At 48.3% G+C, this 21,648-nt stretch overlaps 3 protein-coding genes across 8 annotated transcripts; 2 read left to right on the top strand and 1 right to left on the bottom strand.

Moving 5' to 3' along the window:
- Window positions 1-3,089: 3,089 nt before the first annotated feature.
- On the top strand, window positions 3,090-9,329 carry slc46a1 (solute carrier family 46 member 1). Of its 2 annotated transcripts, XM_018748728.2 has the most exons (6): window positions 3,091-3,809; window positions 4,750-5,141; window positions 5,650-6,116; window positions 7,513-7,596; window positions 7,960-8,116; window positions 8,291-9,329. In XM_018748728.2, the coding sequence occupies exons 1-6, from the start codon at window positions 3,474-3,476 to the stop codon at window positions 8,346-8,348; spliced, it is 1,494 nt and encodes a 497-aa protein (XP_018604244.2). In that variant the 5' UTR covers window positions 3,091-3,473; the 3' UTR covers window positions 8,349-9,329. The 2 variants fall into 2 exon arrangements, with proteins under 2 accessions (XP_018604245.2, XP_018604244.2); XM_018748729.2 differs by lacking the exon at window positions 8,291-9,329 and having other exon boundaries at window positions 3,090-3,809; window positions 7,960-8,120.
- Window positions 9,330-9,390: 61 nt separating this feature from the next.
- On the bottom strand, window positions 9,391-15,945 carry sarm1 (sterile alpha and TIR motif containing 1). Of its 5 annotated transcripts, none has more exons than XM_018748724.2 (9): window positions 15,564-15,945; window positions 14,895-15,316; window positions 13,199-13,817; window positions 12,864-13,076; window positions 12,620-12,711; window positions 11,854-12,180; window positions 11,570-11,759; window positions 11,315-11,436; window positions 9,391-11,212 (listed from the first exon to the last, which is right to left on the bottom strand). In XM_018748724.2, the coding sequence occupies exons 1-9, from the start codon at window positions 15,678-15,680 to the stop codon at window positions 11,086-11,088; spliced, it is 2,229 nt and encodes a 742-aa protein (XP_018604240.2). In that variant the 5' UTR covers window positions 15,681-15,945; the 3' UTR covers window positions 9,391-11,085. The 5 variants fall into 5 exon arrangements, with proteins under 5 accessions (XP_018604240.2, XP_018604243.2, XP_018604242.2 ...); XM_018748727.2 differs by having other exon boundaries at window positions 14,895-15,308; window positions 15,564-15,645; XM_018748726.2 differs by having other exon boundaries at window positions 14,895-15,385; window positions 15,564-15,630.
- Window positions 15,946-16,613: 668 nt separating this feature from the next.
- On the top strand, window positions 16,614-21,570 carry vtna (vitronectin a). The gene is made up of 8 exons (XM_018748730.2): window positions 16,614-16,743; window positions 17,167-17,286; window positions 17,465-17,764; window positions 18,361-18,518; window positions 19,090-19,246; window positions 19,361-19,513; window positions 19,793-20,392; window positions 21,283-21,570. The coding sequence occupies exons 1-8, from the start codon at window positions 16,686-16,688 to the stop codon at window positions 21,402-21,404; spliced, it is 1,668 nt and encodes a 555-aa protein (XP_018604246.2). The 5' UTR covers window positions 16,614-16,685; the 3' UTR covers window positions 21,405-21,570.
- Window positions 21,571-21,648: the final 78 nt, after the last annotated feature.

The raw sequence follows: 21,648 nt of genomic DNA, 5'->3' as shown, positions 1-21,648 counted from the left end.
AATGGTCAAAAACAGTTCGCAGTGGTCATCAACAACTCCAGAGCGGTACTATTGATTACCATGTTTACGAAATTACAGCAGTGACGCCAAATCATGATAATAAAAATCTTCTTCCATAATATATCTGAGCTGCCAAAAACCAACAAACTCTAATTGAACCTTTGAGACATTTTGGGAGAAGATTACATTTGAGTGATTCCAAAAATGCTGAAATGGAGAAACACTTCCCCCCATCATCACAAAACAAAGAAATATTTCATTTGTCAAGTCTGTTTGGCGCTAAACAACAGAAGGAGGAGGACAGAAATCGGAGGTGAGTGTTGAAACAATGACATGAGCCTGGCCTCATCTGTGACTTTTATTAATGGGCCGCGGTGATTCCTATCTCAAAGCCAATGGTATGTGAGAAGAGATCTCAAGTTGTGACCAAGAAGAGACTTTTTTTCATGATTCTGTTCTTTGTTCAAATTTATACAGACTAAATATGTAATACTCAGGTATTAGCATATAATCAACTTCCACTGGGATACATTCAAATTTATAAAGAGATTTGGTTGAGTAATCACTCGGAAAATACTCGGAAAAAAAACAAGATATTTGAACATGATGAAAAAGGCAAAAAACAATTAATTTAACGTCATGGCTGATGAGATGAATCAAACCAGCTAAATTATTTTAGGGAGGAAGTTGACTGGTCTGATTTGATTCCTGGTAGCAGTGTTTATGGTTATCCCAAAGGATTCTAAGCCAGAGTACTTGTAAGTATTACTAGTAAGTATTTGTAAGCTGAGCACTTAAAAAAAAAAATAATAATAAAAATAATAATAAAATATCTACAACCGCATATCCCAATAATAATAATAAGAAACACTGCTGCTGGAAAGGCGGAGGAGGAGGAATATATATAGGAATATCATATATAAAAAATGAGGCTTTTTCATGATGCTTATGCTGATAATTTCCTTTTATGATGAAGCTCAAGGACAATACAGTAGAGATGCACTGCTGGAAAGGAAGCTTACAACCAGCAATAAAATGTCTTAAGATAAAGGAGCATTGGACTCCTGACAAATATAATTAAATGACAGCTACTTTCTCTCTTGAAGGGGGGTGCGTTGGCGCAGTGGGTTGGACCGCAGTCCTGCTCTCCGGTGGGTCTGGGGTTCGAGTCCCGCTTGGGGTACCTTGTGACGGACTGGCGTCCCATCCTGGGTGTGTCCCCTTCCCCCTCTGGCCTTACGCCCTGTGTTGCCGGGTAGGCTCCGGTTCCCCGTGACCCCGTACGGGACAAGCGGTTCTGAAAATGTGTGTGTGTGTGTGTGTGTGTGTGTACTTTCTCTCTTTTCGTTATAGATTCTTCAACTATGAAACTTCGGTTTAAAGATATTGAAAGAGATTTCAGTCTTTAAGGTCTAATTTGAAATAATTATGCGGTAAGAAAAACACATAGTTCGAACAATAAAAGTTTATTTTATGGAAATGAACCTTTAAAAAAATGTGATGTTATAGCAATATATACGTGTCATCATAATTTCTAGGAAGTGGCGCTATTGTCAAAGACCTTTGCTTAACTTTCATCAGTGTAAATGACTGCAAAGCTCTTTGTAAATTGACTTATTGCAGATGTCACTGGATCATAAAAGCAGTAACGACAAAATATTTTACATACACCATAAGGGCTATTTCTCAACTATTTCATGCCTCGGGCTGAGGGTCGAATGATATATGTGATTTTCTAGCACGATGCACTAAAAGATTATATGTTTTTGCACAACTGTTGCACAACAGTTACCGTTGGCCTTTTATTGCAATAGACAACCTTTAGTATCCAGTAAAGGTCTGCGTAAACTGGTTATGGGGCCACCAAAAACCTCTCGAAATACACACACACACAGCGTACTGTATATGTGTGTATACATATGCATAAACCTTCACATTTTCAGAAGCTAAATAAGACATTACTAAAGAATAGAAAATTGCATCACAAGTCAAAATTCAGACTGTTAGGGCAAGTTCGGAGGTGCTTCCGGCAATATTTTGATGTAATAAAAAATACTGTAGTTCCGCATCACAATGTGGGCATGTAGAGCCCTGCAATTCTCATTAATTTTGTCCTCATTATTCGAGAGAAATGTTGCCAGGACATTTCCACCTGTCTTCGAAGAAACTGCTGACTGATCAGTTTCCCCGTGGAGATACGGGGCCGTATGCCGTCCGATAGAACGTGTGGGTAATCTTCCGTTCGCAGAGGTCCACTCATGAACAACTTAATCATTAACTGGGGTAACGAGACACAAAAATGCACAACGCAGACTTTCACGTGGGAGTCCGGCCTAGTAAGCGGAGTCTGAAGGGTTGTACCGGTGTAAGCATGGTGAACTCCACAGGTCACCTGCATCGTGCTGACTGGGTAACTTTATGGAAGGGCTGAATTATAGGCCTGAGGGAAAAAAAACCGTTTCACCCGAAGGTCTGTTTCCGACAACAGACAGCACTTTTAGATGATCTTATAAAACCTCAGCCGCCGAGTCTCCGGTCAGCGTATTATTTCTGTTTATTAATCTATTTGACCTACTATTTATTAGTAGGGAGGCGATCAGGAATCGCCAATGTCGAGTTTCACGGAGCGACTCGTGAAAATCGGTTCACGTGGCGGAAAGCGACAAACTAACCGCGCTTAAAAACACGCGCCTGCATCCAAGCGTCCGCACGCATCGTCCTTTCTGCGAGACGCACGTCGCTTCGGAGAAAAGCGTCCGCTAAATGAATAAACGTATTTGAAACTCAACTCTGAAGCAGCTTAGCCGTACACTCATTTACATGGTGCTTTTCTCCAAAGCACCTTACAGTCATCTACTCATTTATACAGCGCGGTAATTTTAGGGTAAGGACGTTGCTCAAAGGTACCACAGCTGCAGGTGAGATTTGAACCGCCACCCTGCGAGGCCAAAGCAAAGGCAGCAGCTCTAGCCACTACGCTAGCAGGTATCCCGCAGGCCATTTTTACTGTACTGCACAGTACAGGCCACAGCAGGAGCAGCGCTAACCACTGCGCCAACCACTGCACCCCCTGCTGGCGCAGCTGTGGATGAGGACGATGCCAGAAAATGTTCAGTATGTACGTGGCCCTCGGCTCATCTGCTCCAGTCCAGTGTGGCGACGGTGAAAGCAGAGCCGAATCCTCTCTTATTAATATTAAAAACACTAATATGTTTTGCTTGCTTCATTCAATCATTTATGATTTTTTGCAGTTACGCTTTCTTTCGGATAAGCTTAACACGTCCGCAGTTTTAAAAGCATATACCGCATACGCTGGTGTTTTTTTTTTTTTTTAACCCACGTTATTGCGCAAACTAAAGGAAAACGGAGCGATTTATGACGCTCGAGCTCGCGCCGCGCAATGGCGCCCTGACGAGCTCTCGCTGCCGCGCTTCCGAACCTCGCGCTTTACGGCGTTTCACGGCACTTTTAACATGGAGGAGTCGGACACGAGCGCCATTCTCCCGCAAGATTTCCTCGCCGGTCCGTCGGACTCGGGTTCCAGCCTCGAGAATGTCTGCGAGACGCCCGCGGCGGTGGAGAAGGACGCGCAGACGCGGAGCCGCACAGCCACCGGGCGCCCGCCGCTCTCCTGCCCGCTCGGCGTCACCGTGGAGCCCGCTATCTTCCTCTCCATGTTCTCGGTGGCGCTGCAGAGGCCGCTCTACACGCAGTACCTGTGGGAGCGCATCAGCGCCGACCTCGGATACAACGGCACTCGAGACCGGGGATGCGGCGGCTCTACTAGGCCGCCCGACGCGGCGGAACAGGTGGGACCGACTGGAAGCAGAAGTGGAACCGGCAGCGATTTGTTTCCTTAAATTAGTCATCGCAGGAGCTGTTAATTCGGAAAGGCTTAAGGATGTGATTTGCATACTTGTAACCTGAGGGTTATTGGGTCGAGTCCCGCCCCCTTTACTGCTGCTGTAGCTCAGTGAATTACAGTAATACCCCCGTCGGTAAATTGTCTGAATATATGGCTATTAGGGTTGAATAAAGCATCGAAAAAATGTACTAATTCTTTATATAAAGCACAATAATCGAGGAAGATGAAGTAAAGCCATTGGGACTGGAGCTCACATTTATTCATTTAGCTTGCGCTTTTTTTCTCCAGGCCTGGGGGTAACTTAGGACAATTTATTAATTGATATGACTGGAATTTTTTTTTGTTTTGTTCTGTTTTTACCTGGATCAGTTTAGGATAAATATGTTGCTCAGAGCAGGTGGGATTCAAACCTGTGACCTCCAAATCCAGAGCTGGTAGCTTTAACCACTGCGCCACCTGCTGCCACCGCTACTGCTTGTGCATTATTTGGCTTTCGACAGGAGGAAAAGGAGAACGCAGCTCCCTTGCGTCGACACCAAGCGGCTTTAGGAGCAGTAGAAGGAAGGTGGTCAGCGTGACCTTAAGGAGTGTGTCTTTCTTGGAGGAAAAGCGGCAGGTTCCTGCAGAGCTGTTTCGGGATGTTGTTGGCTCAGCGCCACAGCTGTTCGCTGTTAAACAAGAGAATTTACTTTTGCGTTGGAATTTACTTCTCCTCCCCACTACCCTCCTGTACCCTAGTTTCAAATACGGTACCTTTGCAGTTCAGCACAGATAAGAGTTTTCAAGACCGCCAGAGCAGTTAATCCAGCGTTGGTACAGAGGAATAACAAGTAAAATATTTATTATGTTCCTGACCTTTACTCTGAACATATATTTCCTGGCAGGAGGTGGAGTCCCTGACCGCCCACTGGAATCTGTACATTAACCTGGGCGGCTTTGCAGTGGGTCTCCTGGTGGTGACCCTGCTGGGCTCCTGGAGTGACCGTGTGGGCAGGAGGCCTGTGCTGATCATCCCCAACTTGGGCCTGGCCATTCAGGGCCTGGTCTACCTGCTGGTGATGTACCTGCATCTCCCCGTCGCCTGGTTCCTCCTGGGGCGGCTGCTGAGCGGCCTCACGGGGGACTTCAACGCCATCATCGCCGGCTGCTTCGCCTACGTGGCGGACATCAGCAGCAGAGGTTCGCGAACCTTCCGCGTGGCGGTGCTGGAGGCCAGTCTGGGCGTGGCGGGAATGATGGCGAGCATCATCGGGGGCCAGTGGCGCCAGGCTCAGGGGTATAACCGCCATTGTCCTAGAGCGGAGGGATAGCGACGGTGTAAACCGTATTGCAACAAGTCCACCTTACAGCGGGGTTCTTAACCAGTTCTGGCCCTTTTTTGAGCCATGCAGCCCATTAAAAATCATAAGAACACAAAGAATAGTGTTCAATGTATTGCGCTGAAAACTGATTACCTTCACGTACAGTTATGTTGTCTGTAGTATTAATGTAGTATTTTTTAAGCTTTTGTTTAGTTTAGGGTTTCTTTTAAAGCAAAGCGGAGTAGTAGGAAGCAGGGTACTGTGGTGGTTAGAGCTGCTGCCTTTGCGTACAGTACTTGCAGGTTCCAGTCCTGTTTCTCTTACCCCACGTTTTGCAGTAAAAATTACCCAGCTGTATAAATGGGTAAATCAGTGTAATTAACATCGCTTTAGAGGAAAGTATCAGCTAAATGGATAACTGTAAGCAGCAACCTAGTAAATGCGCTGTTACTTTGCAGTCACTTTACTCTGTTTCCGTCTCAGGTACATCAACCCCTTTTGGCTGGCTGTTGCCACCAACCTGGCTGCAGCCCTGTACGTGTACCTTTTCGTCCCGGAGTCAAGGACCCCTGACCCGGGAGGGGCGCGGATCTTCACCCGTGAGCACCACCGCGCGGTGGTTCGCCTCTACTGCAGCCAGTCTAGCGGGGTGCGGCGACGGGCATCGCTGTGGCTCTACCTGTTCTGCTTCTTCCTGGTGGTGACGGTGCACTTTGGCTCCAAAGACCTGTACGTGCTGTACGAGTTGAGCTCGCCGCTCTGCTGGGGGCCCGAACTCATCGGCTGGGGCTCCGCCGCACTGCACCTGGCCTACCTGAGCAGCCTGCTGGGCCTCCGCACCATGCAGCTGTGCCTAGCCGACTCCTGGGTGGCCTTGGCGGGGCTGGCCTCCAACATAGCCGGCCTGGTGGTTTTCTCAGTGGCCAACACCACTGCGCTCATGTTCACAGGTAAACAAACACCAGTGGGGAGCAGAGGTGGGTCTACAGCACCTCATTTCCCACGGTTCAGCAGTGATGAATTAAAGACATTTGTTTTGTAATGACAGGGGGCGCGGTGGCGCAGTGGGTTGGACCGCAGTCCTGCTCTCTGCTGGGTCTGGGGTTCGAATCCTGCTTGGGGTGCCTTGCGATGGACTGGCGTCCCGTCCTGGGTGTGTCCCCTCCCCCTCCGGCCTTACGCCCTGTGTTGCCGGGTTAGGCTCCGGTTCCCCGTGACCCCGTCAGGGACGAGCGGTTCTGAAAATGTGTGTGTGTGTGTGTGTGTGTGTTTTGTAATGTACTTCAGAAAGGAAATGTGGGAAATTGTGAGTCTTCATCAGTACTCTTGTTTTTTCCAGAAATGTGTCCAATTCACTTGTGTCAGCATTAAGTAAACAGGTGATCTCCCTTTGTATCTCGGTGCTGTTTTAAGTCCAAGGCGCAGCAACCGTCACAGGAGATCATCCAATGAGCTACATGTCCCAGCAGGCCATATAAAAGCCTTTACTGTTACCGCCATGCTCATGCTTTCAACACACACACACACACACACACACACACACACACACTATATAACAGGGTAAGGGTTCAAAGCACAGTGTGATCAGTCAGGACTGGGACATCCTGTTCCCTTGTGTTTTCCAGCGTCAATGCCGTGGCGCCACCTAATTGATTTGACATGAAACTGCACGTTGTCCGTAGGAGCCATGACATTAATTTTTTTTCTTCATAGTACCTGCAGTTATTTGTTTAATAGAGCAGTGTAACACACATACTCGCATACTCACACACTAAGAGCAATTTATGGTCTCCAGTTCACCCAATGGACATCTCTTTGGAGTGTAGGAGGAAACCAGAGCCAGGAGGAAACCCACACAAACACAGAGGACATTTACATTACTGTAACTGATTTAGTAGACCCTTTCCTCCAAAGCGATGTGCAGCTTAAACAAAGTGCATTTCACCAACAGACAGAGAGGCGCAGATGCAGACGTGATTCTTAAAGTACAGCCACTTAGTCCAGTACTATTGTTTAACCAGCATACGCTGCACGAGTAGCATGATATAGAACTGGTACACGGTAAAAAAATCTTTTTAGCAGATAATGTAGCACAAGTTTATAAAGCAGACAGGAGATCGGGAGAGAAGTGGATGTGAAAGAAATGTGTTTTGAGACCGTTCTTGAATGTTGAGAGGAATTCGGCAGTTCTGAAGGACGGGGAGCTCGTTCAGCCACATCGTAGCCAGAACCGAGAACCTTTGCTTTTGAGTTTTTTTTCTGCATCCCTTCTCTCTGTCATTGCTGGCAGTGAGCAGCTAATCAATCTGTGTCACAGGTCCTTCCTTGAACCCCTGTCCTCCACAGGTTACGCCCTGTGCTTCCTCTACCTGACTTGCACACCGGTCCTGCGTTCCAAGATGTCAAAGCTGGTCGATGTTTCAGAACAAGGTGAGCGAAACAGTGCTTTCTACCCTGAGGGGGTGGGGGTGGCAGGGCTGAAAACGTGAAGGTCAAAATTTCCTCCTTGAGCTTCTTCAGGACCTTTCAGGGTGCGGTATTATAGAAAATTCAAAAAATACTTGTTACTCGGTTACTTTTACTTATTTTTAAAAGTTTTCTAAAAATTTTATTCACTCGTTTTGGCTCAAGCTTTTCTACAAAGCATCTTAGAATGTTAGGTTAGTATACTGAGCTACTTCGTTATTCACCCATTTATAAAGATGAGTCATTTTTACTCTGTCAGTTCAGGGTAAGTACCTCGATCAAGGGTACTGCAGTAGGAGATGAGATTCTGATTCCTGCCACTCCCAGGTGCTCTCTTCGCCTCTGTGGCTTGCGTGGAGGGTCTCTGTTCCTTCGTCTCCAGCGGGGTCTTCAGCTCCCTCTACCCAGCCACCCTGCCCATCATGAAAGGGCTGCCGTTCCTGGTGGCCGCCGCCGTCCTCTTCGTCCCAGCGGCTATAATCGGGTAAGTCCTGCTGTGCCCGTCATCACACTCCGAAGCTCCTTCATTGCTGAGTTCTCACACCTCCATACAAGAAACCTGAGTAGTTCCTTTAAATGTGTGTAGGTGTGTGTGTACTGTATGATTGATGGTTTAGCTCTAGGATGTTCTCAGTTCACTCTTTCTGTGCATGAACAGGGTCCTCCAGTGTCAGGGACAGGATCTGGATGACAGGGACAACAGAGAGACGTCCTGACACCACCTCAGCAGGGCGAAGGTCCACAGTGTCCCTACTTGCTGCTGTTACCAGTTCATAGCACCAGTGAAGGAGTTTGAACTTTTCCCATGCTGGATCTGTCAGAGGAGACAGTGGGGAAATGGAAATGCATACAAGTACTTTGGATATGTCATCATGCGCACATTCAGCCGACTTTACATGGAAGCCTTGCTTCAAATGCCGGAGCCTTTCGGGGAATTTTACTTTCATTCATCTCATGAGGGAACTGACTCTGAAAACCATGGCTACCTCTACCTGCAACTGAAGAACTTAATATAACAAGTTCTAAAGTTAACATGATGAATTTTATTCAGAAATTGATTTTTTTAAATCATTTTAGAGATCCAGTTTCAATAGTAATTACTGCTATCATCAGCAATAAATGTAGTAAAATGGATTAGGGAAAGTTTCATATTTGTAACTGGAGGCTTTTTTTAAATAGCTTTATGGTTTTAAGGGCTAGGGTTTGATTTAAACACAAAGCACATTGCTTTAGTCTGTTGACCGAATTACTTCTAATCCAGGTCAGAACCCTAGGTCCGTTTCAGCAAAGTGATTATAGAATTACACAGGACCCTCACAGACAGCTAGCAGGCTCTGGTGACACTTAAGTTACAACCCCAGTTAAGTGATGTCTACTCTTACTGGGGCAGGGAAAGGGATCTTCATTGGGGATTCTGGGCATGGAGGGAAAAAGTCAGCATGCAGCACCTTACCTGGCCACTTGAGGTCACTATTTCACCAGAGCTTATTTGGAGAAGTAACAAATAGGGAAGTCAAGTAACCTCGAACCTGAGCTGGACAGCTAATAGCAAATAGGGAACATAACAAGAAGAAGTCGGCATTCCTGGCTTGTCATACTGCCTATGTACGCTTTAGTAAATAATCAGTTCTTTTATGAATTAAGTCAGTTTTCATACTGCATGTATTTACAATTTGTAATTAAAACAGACAATACTAGTCCTCGACCCTTGATTTTTATTGCATCACGAGTCCACTGTATTGTGTTGTCATAGACAGCATCTCACTGAATATCATACATGTTCTACAAGTTTTAAGGCAACAGGAAAGAGCCCATCAGCAGTTGCAGCCACCAACAGAACAGGGAGCACAGGAGGCCCCATTCGGCCTGAAGTGAAAGATGCTGCGGTTGAACCATCCGAGTGCAAAACCACAGTGAGACTTTGTTCCGCATCAAGCGGATTTAACAAATCGGTGCAGTAGCTACCAAAGTCATTTAGCTGATATGTCTAAAAGAATGTAAATACTGCACATAACTATACATACATGTACATATCATTTACTTGAATCAGCACCGGGTTTGTACAGTTATTGTTGTATTGCATTTCTTTTACACTGATCTCTACATCTGTCAACATTATTTAAAAGGAAAGCAAACACTGTGAGGGGAAATTTCCAGTTTATTACAAAGAACGAGTCAGGTTAAAATTCTATTGCTAGGTAGTAACTTTCAGTAGTGAGGTTTAGAGATCTGCTTTAAATACTGTGGGAAAGCTTTTGCAGAGTTGGCATGTTGTCCAGTTATGTTAGGTTATGAAGCAAAGTTTCTGATCTCTGAACTCTTCCTGCCCTCTTCTGTCACACGTTACTGCCTTGACCACTCAGGCTTCCAGTTCCGCAGATCATGAACTCAGATCCTCGTACGCACTGCCACGTTTCATCACACATCTTTCCCCTCATCATGACCGAAAACACGGGACAGTTGCGACCTGTGGTCACTGAACTTCTTACAATGATTACAGTCACAGAGAACTGGCTTATCCACCGATGCTCTTTGGTACAGGAGCCGCATCAGGATACGGAAATAAAAAGACTGAAATTCTTGTCGACACTCGTACAGCTTCGTATGTCATGCATTAGAAGGGAAGCAGCTTTAATGATGCACATGCAATTTCAGCTCCACAACGGCAACACACGAACAAATGCTCATCGATAGACTATATAACACAGAAGCACCTGTCAAAAATTGACTGGGTCATGGTAAATGCAGAACTTGAATGATATGTAGCATTAAGTGCCATAATGCCAATGGCACAACCTCCTATACTTTGTGATGAGGGAGTTAAGGCAAAATCTCGAGGGGAAAGATCCTGAATTTCTAAAATATACACAGGACACTGGGAGCTTTAAGAAGGAGACCTGCACTGTTATATCCCTGAGGAAAAAGCAATGCTACCCCTAGCTATATAGACCAGGTCGAGGACAAGGACTCAGCACAGCTACATACATGACCTACGCACGAGGTGTCCGAATCGTATATTTTTTGTAAATTTTTAACATAAGTCCGATTTGCAAACTGTCAGACACCTAGATTTGCATTTACTCTTAGAGACATGCATTTCAGCATAAAGATTTCAGCAACGGGGGGGCGGAGGCACAGCGGGCTTGGCCTTTGCCTGCTCTCTGGTGGGTCTGGGGTTCAAGTCCTACTTCGGGTGCCCTGTGATGGACTGGCGTCCCGCCCGGGGTGCATCCCGTGCCCTGGACTGCCGGGCCACGCTCTGGCTTACTGCGACCCTGCTCAGGACAAGCGGCTTCAGACTGCGCGTGTGAGATTCCAACAACATCCACATGAAGGACCGGTCAACCCACCAGAGGTAGGGTTGTGGGCACGCTCTGTGTAGGTCTGAGTAGCGTAGGACCAAAAGGAATGAGGTCAGAAAATAATAAGTCAGTGCACCAAGGCTCCAGAGTCCTATTCTTGCTGCGCATCTGGTGACTCCGGGACATTTTCTTGGTGATCTATCTGGTCCTGGCACCGACTTCTCTTGAGGAAACGAAGGATCTTCTCGATGGTGGCATCCTGGTATTCATGAGACCACCTGGAACAGGGCATAGTAGCAGAATGCAGCTTTTAAACTGCAAGAGTTTAAGCCAACAAGAGCGTTGCAGTTCCATCACAAAGTGAGTGCACTTTTACTCACTTCACACCATTGAATTTGAGAATGGACCTCATGTCCTCTGGCAGCAGGTTGGGATCAGGCCACTCAAAGTTATCGATGACAGGAACGATGTTCTTCTTGCCATTCATTGCAGTGACGATTTCCTAAGGGAGATTATATCTTTCTATAGAAGCATCTGCTTGGTGCATGTCTTGGTTGCATCTGAGCAACACCAGAAGAAAAATGACTAAGTGACCCACGATTCCTTGACCCATGACCCCGTGACCCATTCCTGACCTTGTGTACCCAGTCGTTCATCGCCAGGTCCCCCATACACTTGTCCAGTGCATTGGCTGACAGCACCAGGATGAAGTTGCGTGCTCGCTCCACACTCTGGATCAGCTTGTCCTCAAACTTGCCAGCCTCCAGCTTCTCCACATCAATGAAGACGCTAAATCCACGAACCTGTAGGTGTACCTTCAGCAAGCTGGAGAAAGGACGAAGAGTGAAGAGACAACACGCTTGGCCCGGTTTTGCAAAACTCGCCTCTAGTCACACTCTCCTGTGCGTCCCCGCCTCACCTTGCCAGCTGGGAGCCGGTGGTCCTTCGGTAGCTGACAAAAACATCTGGACCCTCTGGCTGGGAGTCAGTGAGGCAGGGTTGGGATGAGCGTCGGGTTGCTGAGAGAATCTTGGCCCGGTGGATGCCGTTCTCCACGTGGCAGTCGGACAGGAGCTGCTCGTCACTGATTTGGAGCAGGTTCTTGGGGTCCACCCCTGACTGGACCAGACCATAAGTGTACTGACGGAACCGCGGGTCCACTCCTGCCAGCCAGTCTGCCAGGTTGTTGGGGTCACACGTTGAGTAGTTGGCATAGGTCTTCAAGACACGCAGTTCCCTCAGAAACCTCAAAGTCAAGACACGGGTGACGAAAAAAAACCCAGAACATTAAATGCACCGATCAGCTACACAAATCAATCACAAATTATTCACCACTGTCCTGACTTTCAACATACGATTATATTTACATACACACAAGAAAATATTTGTTTTTGTTAAACTGGCTCCTTGCATTTCAAACAGACAAGTTATGCATTACTCAAGATATATTTTTCATTTACTTTTAATCGCGTTTCTTCGCTCATCTGTTGTATAAATTTTGCATTAGTCTGAACACAATTTGCAATTACCACGCCAGCCAATAGGTGGCGGTAAAGTGCACACAAACAGAAGAGGAGCGTGGAAAGGCTTCCATAGTCTTTACGGCTTGCGTCTGGGGCATGTGATGGACAAGGTAAAGCCCTACAAGCTCTCTAGGAAAAAGCCTGACCATGACCAACACTGACCTTTTGCGAGTAATGCCTGTGGTCATGCCCAGGTCATGGGTCAGATCGTGGTCCGTAATGGTGAGGAGCAGGTCTCCATCCACCTCCAGCTCCTGACAGAGAGCATAGCACAGATGAGGCCAAGAGGCAGTAGACCGGACCGGTTTTGCGCGGACTCGTAGACACGGGTTTGGCTCGCTGGGTCAAATGGGCGGAGTGAAGTAGATAAGACCATGATCTGAGAGGCGGAGATTCTCGGGCGCACCTGAAAGCGTCCACAGTAGGCGCTGAAGCCGATCTGCTGCAGCCAGGTGAGCACCTCGCAGCACTTCCAGTTGGGCACGGAAGGCAGGATGCGCCGCGGGACGTCCTCACCCATCATTGCCAACGCCCGCTTGGCATAGCCGGTGGCGGTGCCATTGCTCGAGTACATGACGATTCTCTTAAGGCTCTGAACAGCGCCGATTTCCTGGAATATCTAAAATCGGAGGGAAGAGCAGATGTAGGGCTGCAGGTCATAATGCGAGTAGATGATTACAAAAGCACATTCTGCTCTCCTAGCGATCAGCTGCGGCGATGTCATTCCGCCCCTCGGCTGACCTTGGTGTTGCGCTGGCGACGCTTGATGCCCGTCTCCACGCAGAGGTAGAACGCCGCAATGCACTTCCCCTCCACACGCGTCCCGTCCAGCAGGGGGAGCAGCTGTTGCAGGTCGGCAGCCGTGCGGCCCTGCATGCAGTCGGCGCTGTCCCGCAGGCAACGGGCGAATTCGTCGGGGTCCAGGGAAGCGATGAAGGGCTCCACCAGCTCCAGCGTCCCCGAGCGCACCACCTCCTTCTCCAGCTCCCGGTTGGCGGCGAGCACGGCCACGGCCAGGCAGGCGTGGAAGCGGATGAGCTCGTTCTCTTTGGAGAAGGCCAGCGGGAAGAGCCACTCGGCCGCTTGCTTCTCGATCATCAAGCGCTGGCAGCGGTGGCCGCCGTACATGGCGCAGTTGGCCAGGGCCACGGCACAGTGCCGGAGCACCGTGGGGTCCGTGCCCCGGCACCAGAACAGCAGAGCGTCCAGGGCGCCGTCGCCTATGAGCTGAGCTGATGTCTCCTCCGTATGCTTGAACATGTGCTCCAGGATACCAGACGTGCTCCGCGCCAGCTGGGCGTCGTCCTGCTTTCGGGTCAGGTTCAGGATCACCCCGAGGCCCATCCTCGCGACGTAGTCCCTGGAAGACAGGACGCAAGGCAGGCAGAAGCTGCTGAAGCCTTTCTCCAAAGCGACTTACAATGTTAAGATTCTTATAATTATTTACCCATTTAAACAGCTGGGTAATTTTACTTGAGTAAGTACCTGGCTCAAGGGTACTACAGCAAGAGGTGAGATTCAAAGCTGATGACTATGTTGTTATATAGCATATAGCTGTAAATTGATTCAAAAGTAGTTTTAATCTATAATACCCAGGAAGGGGGGGGGGGGGGGGGGGGGCGGCAGCCACTGGCACTTGGATCCCCAGAGATTTTTCTTCTCCCTTCCCTTTCCGTTGGGAGTTTCTTGCTCTTTTCTTCCGTGGCCAGTAGGTATTTAATAACTGCCTGGGTAATGTAGTAATTTAATATATAACCAACTATCTGTTTGTCCATTTGTATTATGCCTTTGTTCAGCGTTCTGTGTTACTGTGTGAGAATAGCTCTTTATGAAAATAATGGAATTGAACCTGTGACTTTTGGGTCCAAAGGAAGCGGCATTAAGCACTACGCTACCGGCTGCCCCCCCACAAGTACAGCAAATAAATCTAATAGACCATTGTTGCAGAATACAGTACATTACAAACAGCTGTATACAGGATTGGTAAACAGGACACTTTTAAACGGAGATATTGTAGTGAAAGTTTATGGACAAGTTGGTCTGAGTTTTCAGACTCATCTTGAATGTTTACATTCATTTACGTAGCATTTCTCCAGATTGACTCAGAATATTAAGCTCTTTACTCTTTGGGGAACTCTTTACTGGAGTAATTCATGGTAAGGAACTTCCTCAAGGCCGCTACAGCAGTAGATAGAATTTGAAACTTCAGATCGGAAGGCAGCGGCACTAACCACTATGCTACCAGCTGCCCCTGTGTTGAGAGGGATTCAGCAGTTCTGAGGGACAGAGGGCCCTCATTTTACCACATTATGAAGAAAAACATTGTCACAGACACCAAAAGGTGTCCAGAGTGGTTTCCAAGCAAAAAACATAAAATTGCACTATTTTTGCTTACAAATACTTTCTGAGAAGCAAGCAAGGAGGAAGAGCGTCCAACCTGTTGTCTGCAATGAGAATCTGCTCCAGTAACTTGGCAGATTCATAAGTCACTTCTACGGCGGGGGTTTGAAGGAGCTGCAGCAGCACCTCCAGCCCTCCCTCCAGGCGGATTCTACTGCATATCTCCTCGGCAACCTGGCGTCCAATGGCGGGCAGAACCCAGGCTTCCTCCACGAGCTGGAAGACCTTAGCGACGGCTCGCAGGGTGGCGTCCACATCCAAGGAGTCCCTGGCCGACTTGAGGGCTCCGATCGCCTCTCTGAGAAGGGGGATGGAGCTGTCCAAGGCCTCCCGGACATCGGCAGAAACCCCCGGGGACACCGCTCTGGGTTCAGAGCCCGACCTGCGCGTCTGGAGCCGACCCACATACTCTGGCACCGCGAGTCTGTCGGAGCTGAACATGGGGAAGGACCTGCAGAGCTGGCAGAGGTGAACGATGAGGGAGAGGAGCATCTACCGGATGGAGCGCTGATGGAATGGGTGTACGGGCTATGAAGAAATACCCATATGGAGAAACATATCCTGTAGCAATACACAGTTTCCAGATCTGAGGGGTTCCTGGTTGTTTACGGATCAAAACAATAAATAAACATCGGAATAATATCTAAAATAATAATCAGAAGAAAAAATAGGTATCAGTAAAAGAAAACAATGATTAAACACTCACACCTATGCGTGTGTCACCAGTCAGTGTTGAAGGTTTCAGCCCCGCCACTGAGTCTTGTGTCTCTGAAGACTTTAACACTGACAGTGTTGTTTCTCCCCAAAAAGGCCTCGGTGACATCAGATCGTCTCTGAGCCGCGCGCTGCAGGCGGACGCGCGCAATGACGCGGCGCTCGGAAATGAAACAAAATGTATCGAACGATGTATCCAGCGGCGTTTTCGAGGGACGGATCGCGCAGTGAAACAGATGACGATTTCTCGGGTAAAGTAAGTGTAATCCTGTTCCTTTGCCTTAATAAAGAGCGCCGATGGGACAAAGAGGCGTCACCGTCAGCATCATCAGCATCATCAGCATCGCTCTTCTTCTTCTTCTCCGAGATCAAAAGGAACGTTTTCCCGAAACGAGAAGATTAATGATTATCATCATCATGTCCCCGACATCCGAAATCTCCTTCCGTCGACCTCCACCCTGACTGAGCTGAGCTCAGATGACGGTCCCCACCGTGCGGGGAACGACGTCCCTCCGCGACACCGACGGGGATGGAATGGAGCGGCACGGGGCGGCGGCGAAGAGGGGAGCAGCGCCCCCTACTGGACGGGATGAGCGACGCACCACCGGGAGGACCACGGGGACAAGACAAAGGGGTGAAAAGATGGCAAAAGGGAAGAGTTATAATAATGTGGGAATGGAAATATTGAAATGTAAATCTGCCCATCAGATAAATACATAAATAAGTAGACTAACAAAGATAGATAGATAGATAGATAGATAGATAGATAGATAGATAGATAGATAGATAGATGTAAACATGCATATATACATACTTACATACACAGATCTTGCCATTGCTTTGTTTGTCATTTTCTGGTCCCTCTCCACATCCCTGCCCCACGTGCGAGTTTCCTGCGTGTAATTTATTTACCTTCTTCAATGCCAGAACCATGTGTGTGTTGCCCCAGTGTTGGGAACATTTTTGAACCCTGTGCCAGACGATTTCCCCATTCTGCTTAATGATTTACATCAGAAAACAACACTGAGTCAACAGGCAGGGGGAATGACCCTAACGACCAGTGGTCAGCGGCCCGCAGTCTCAGTCTGCACCACGAGCACAGCAGGGTGAGAACATGAGGCTGCTGGGGGTCTGTCTGCTGGTCACGGTGACCACCTCGCTTGCTGTAGAAGGTAGGCTGCTTTTCTTCCTCGTCCCTGTAGCTCATCAGCCATTTGAGCGCAACACTCACATTTAGATGGAGCGGTAGGTGGCGTAGCGGCTCGAGCATCCGGAGGTCACGGGTTTCAATCCCACCTCCTGCTGTAGCGTCCTTGCATTGCACCAATAAAAAAATTACCCAGTTCTATAGTAAATGAGTAAACAATTGCTGTTAGATGAACATTGCAAGCAGCTTTGGAGAAAAGTGTGAGATAAATATAAGTATAGATCCCAACCTGTGCCTAATGCCTCTTTTTGGGGTGGAATGAACCCCACCCCTCCTGTCTGCCTCCGAGTCTCGGCTGTGAGGGGAAAGACACCACTGAGTGATTTGAGGTCTGGACGCCATGATCAAACAATGTGTCGTGTGTCCCTTTGACCCCGCCATCCCAAAGAGTCCTGCATGGACCGCTGTGAGAAAGGGTTCGACTCATCATTTAAGTGCCAGTGCGACTCCATGTGCAAGTACTACAGCAGCTGCTGCCCGGACTACGACTCCATCTGCGGAGTCAAAAGTAAGGACCCGTCTGTCGTCCGAGGATAATCCCAGACTGTGGCTTCACGTTCCTTTTTCCTGTTGTGTCTTCTGCTGCTCTCTCACGAATGTCTTCACGTGGACACTAAACCAGGTTAGCGGTGTATTGATGCAGTGCCATGATCTGATCACCCCCATGCCCTGTTCTGTCTCTCCAGCACGCGGGGACACTTTTGCGTTTCCTGAAGACTCCGATGAGGACCTTACCCCATTCACTCCGGCGCCGTCCATCAAGCCCAGCCCTGCCCCCGTACAGGGCAGGAGGGTACCGCTCTCTCCATCCCAGGCCCACACCATGACACAGGACCCAAATGCGTTTGCTGAAACAACAGCAACCAATGCCACCGACACCACCGCGCCCATCGCCGGGGTCCCAGACCCCCAGGCGGATCCCTGCAGCAGAAAGCCCTTTGACGCCTTCTTGCAGCTGAAGAACGGCTCCACTTACGCCTTCCGGGGTACGTGGGCAGAAAGGGGCAGAAAGGAGTCACTCTCCTGTCCCAGCATCCTTTGTGTTTCCTCTGCCTTTCTCACATCAGTACAGATGATTTACAGCTCAAGGCCCCAGATCAGTGCAAAATGTTGAACCCAAATATATTTGTGGAAAATGAGGTCTGAAACCAGCAAACAGCAAGAAAAACTTCTAAAATGTCATCAGTCTAAATGATGTTTTTAAAGAAAGTTCTGGCTATTGGGGTGGGGGGTGTTGAAAAATCAAGAAAAAAGCTGGATTGTTTTTGTCCAGACCAGCAGCACAAAGTTTGCTTTAATATCTGAGCTTAATCCATACTTCAATGGTAAAGACTTTGGAAGAGAGGTCTTCGTACACAAGGCCACGTCGAACCAAACATCAGAGCAAATCGGAAGCAGCGCTTCCATGGTGGGACGTTTCTCACCTTTCAAAATATAAATAAAAGCAAAAAATTACATCATGGTGAAAAAAAAATTTTAACGTTCGGTGTCGTTGAAAAAGCGAACCCTTCCTATATCAGGTCATCACATGTACCAATTTTGCATCTCTTACCCCGGTACCACACCCTCTGCGCTCTTTTAGGGGAGTACTTCTTCGAACTGGGAGACAAGGCCGTGCCGCCCGGCAAGACCGTGCTGCCCGGATACCCGAAACGCATCGAGGACGTCTGGGGTATCCCCGGCCCTATCGACGCTGCCTTCACTCGCATCAACTGCCAGGGCAAGACCTACATCTTCAAGGTACATCACCGTCTGTGCGCCACGGGGACGTGGCGACTTTAGCTCAGACCTGCAGAAATAATTTCTATTTCTGCTTTTTCAACAGAAATTCAATATCTGATCCTTGTGACTTGTGAGTGCAGTTGTAGGAGTTTGTAGGGGCAGCTAGTGGTGTAGTGGCTAGAGCTACGGCCCGAATGTCACAGGTTCAAACCACATCTCCATCTGTAGTACCTTTGAGGAAGGAACTTACCCCAAACTGTTGCAGTAAAGTTTCCCAGCTCTAAAAAATAGGTAAATAATAGAAAAGCATCCGCGACATGATTGAATGTATGTCCCTTTGAAACGTATTGTTCTTCATTTTTCATCGTTGTGTTTTTGCCCTTGGTGTGTGATACGTCACTGTGTTCGGTGGACAGAGCTGCCGAGATGCTAAACAAATTTCAGAGATGACTGACAATACAGTTTAATCGTAGCGTATCGGGTAACTGCTGTGAACAGAGGTTTCCTGTTCCAGAGGTACCTGTACAGCAAACCCAGCTTCCCGACGTGATCCGCACCTTGTCTGATCCCTCCTTGAAAAATTATTCAGGGAAACAAGTACTGGAGGTTTGACGGTGACATCTTGGATGAGGATTATCCACGGAACATTTCTGTGGGATTCGAAGAAATGCCAGACGACGTGGACGCGGCCTTTGCAGTCCCGGCATCCAACCACCACGGTCAGGAAAAGGTGTACTTCTTCAAAGGTCAGATACGCCACCCCGTCAACTCCACTCTCAGACCAAAGCTGGGCTGCAGCATGACAAAGGATCTCAGTACCTACTGATACCGGAGGCCGCCGCTTCCCGTGTCTGCCCCAGGTGACCAGTACTACCAGTACAAGTTCAGACACCAGCCATCCCACAAGGAGTGTGTGGAGATGACCGTGAGATCTCCCTCGGCGCTCTTCACGCGGTACACTGATATGTACGTCGGCAGCTGGGAAAAAATGTTCTCCCTGCTCTTCCGAGGCAGTAAGTTGCACAGATTTTGTTCGTGTGTGTGTGTGTGTATGTGGGAGATATACTGTACAGGGTTAGAATCAGCGGGAGATGGTCAGTGGACTATAATATGTAACCCCCCAACTTTTGATATGAGAATCAATATGAGAATCATGTCCATCATGAGAGACTGATGGGACTGAGGACATGATGACCATCATGTTGTACAAGGAAGTGTCTCTGCCACTGATAGGACAGAAGAGGCTTTTATTGTGTATCTAGAAAAACCTAGGACTGTCTTCTCTTTTTAAGTCGAGGGACACCTTAGTGGCCCCCGCTTCATCAACAGGGACTGGGTGGGCATCAGAGCCCCCATGGACGCCGTGATGGCGGGACGGCTCTACGTCAGCCCCGGTCGACGACGCTACGGCAGAAGGTGGCAAAACAGCAACAGGCAGGACTGGGATCAGCAGAGGTGGAATCAGCAGGGGTGGGGGCAGCAGGGCTGGAATCAGGAGGGGTGGGGGCAGCAGGGCTGGAATCAGGAGGGGTGGGGGCAGCAGGGCTGGAATCAGGAGGGATGGGGGCAGCAGCAATGGGATCAGCAGAGGAGGAGGCAGCAGGACGGGGACGAGCAAGGATGGTGGCGTTCGGACTGGGATCGGCGAGGCTTTGGACAGCTGGGGTGGCAGAGCGATCAGGGACAGGGAGGCCGGCAGAAACGCTTCGACGAACCCTTGGATGAACGATTAGTCTACGATGACCAGGAAGACCAGAACGAGAACAAGGAGCACATCCAAGAGCACGTCAAGTACAGCTCCCACAAACGGAGAAGCAGCCACAGCTACAGATACAACCCCTGGGACAGAAGAGGCTTCCGGCCCGTGCAGAAAGTCTACTTCTTCAAAGAAGGTACTGGAAAGAGAATACAGTATATTTTACCGTCACTAAGAGAGAAATGTGAAACAGTCCAGGCTGACGAGGGTCCCTCTATTGCTACTGTACCTCTATGTTCCTACACAGATCTGGAAAAACACGTCACTCCCTCACTTTCACTAACCGCTTGTCCTGGTCAGGGTCGCAGCAGTCTGGAGCCTATCCCAGAATCACTGGGCAAAAAAGTCTTGGGGGAAACATCCTGGATGGGATGCCAGTCCATTGTAGGGGGTCACACACACACACACACACACACAATCACTCAGTCAAACACTACAAGGAACTTAGCATCACCAGTTCATCTGTCTTTGGATTGTGGGAGGAAACCAGAGCACTCTGAGAAATGGAAATACATATATTTTCTAATATTTTAATGTCACTTATTTACCCAGTCTGGAAGTCTTAAAGTTTTCTCCAAACATTGTGTTCACGACAGTAATTCCAACTAGAACCATGATCTCATGTACACACACACACATTTTCAGAACCGCTTGTCCCATACAGGGTCGCGGGGAACCGGAGCCTACCCGGCAACACAGGGCATAGGGCCGGAGGGGGAGGGGACACACCCAGGACGGGACGCCAGTCCGCCGCAAGGCACCCCAAGCGGGGCTCGAACCCCAGACCCACCAGAGAGCAGGACCCAGTCCAACCCACTGCGCCACCACGCACCCCCGATCTCATTTACTGAATTGCTTAATAATAGTACCTGTTGAACTGTACTGGACTGTTGAATAATTCAAAGTGTTTTTTTTTTTCCACTAAGTCTGCATAATGAAACAAAATCAAATTTTTCCTGCATCACAATACCTCCCTAAACCCTTTTGCGCTAACACCCTGTCACATTTGTGCTCCTTTTTCACCAGATCAATATTACAGAGTGGATCTACAGAGGAAGACTGTTGACTTTGCGAATCCCCCGTACCCGAGACCCATTACGAAATACTGGCTCGGCTGCCCGGAAAAACCTGGAGCGGAAAAGAAATGAACTCCACGTACACACAGTTCATCATTAATTAGAATGCTTATTTTAATAAAGGCGTAAATGTTGGATTTGGGATACAGATATGAAGAAACTGTAATAACCAGCATGTGTATAATGGGAGATACTGGAAATCTGATTTTAAGATGAATAAAGGAGGACCTGAATAATCCAATAGCTGTATAACGTTTATGGTTGTCATAGAATGTAAAGGAATCGATGTTATTCTAAGGGAACCTGTTTGCACAAC

The sequence above is a fragment of the Scleropages formosus genome, chromosome 10, assembly GCF_900964775.1.
Source record: "Scleropages formosus chromosome 10, fSclFor1.1, whole genome shotgun sequence".
NCBI lineage: Eukaryota > Metazoa > Chordata > Actinopteri > Osteoglossiformes > Osteoglossidae > Scleropages > Scleropages formosus.
The sequence above is the reverse complement of the archived record's forward strand: the minus strand, read 5'-3'. Positions and strand labels throughout refer to the sequence as shown.

What these genes read in the sequence shown, in the direction of transcription:
- slc46a1 (XM_018748728.2), top strand. Translation starts at nt 3,474, where the DNA reads ATGGAGGAGTCGGACACGAGCGCCATTCTCCCGCAAGATTTCCTCGCC. An exon ending in CGCCCGACGCGGCGGAACAG is followed by an intron (nt 3,810 to 4,749) that starts GTGGGACCGACT and finishes ATTTCCTGGCAG; the next exon opens with GAGGTGGAGTCCCTGACCGC. An exon ending in CACTGCGCTCATGTTCACAG is followed by an intron (nt 6,117 to 7,512) that starts GTAAACAAACAC and finishes TGTCCTCCACAG; the next exon opens with GTTACGCCCTGTGCTTCCTC.
- sarm1 (XM_018748724.2), bottom strand. Translation starts at nt 15,680, where the DNA reads ATGTCACCGAGGCCTTTTTGGGGAGAAACAACACTGTCAGTGTTAAAG. An exon ending in CTGGTGACACACGCATAGGT is followed by an intron (nt 15,317 to 15,563) that starts GTGAGTGTTTAA and finishes CACCTCTGCCAG; the next exon opens with CTCTGCAGGTCCTTCCCCAT. An exon ending in GTCGCCAGCGCAACACCAAG is followed by an intron (nt 13,077 to 13,198) that starts GTCAGCCGAGGG and finishes CTCCGATTTTAG; the next exon opens with ATATTCCAGGAAATCGGCGC.
- vtna (XM_018748730.2), top strand. Translation starts at nt 16,686, where the DNA reads ATGAGGCTGCTGGGGGTCTGTCTGCTGGTCACGGTGACCACCTCGCTT. An exon ending in AAAGGTGTACTTCTTCAAAG is followed by an intron (nt 19,247 to 19,360) that starts GTCAGATACGCC and finishes TGTCTGCCCCAG; the next exon opens with GTGACCAGTACTACCAGTAC. An exon ending in AGTCTACTTCTTCAAAGAAG is followed by an intron (nt 20,393 to 21,282) that starts GTACTGGAAAGA and finishes CTTTTTCACCAG; the next exon opens with ATCAATATTACAGAGTGGAT.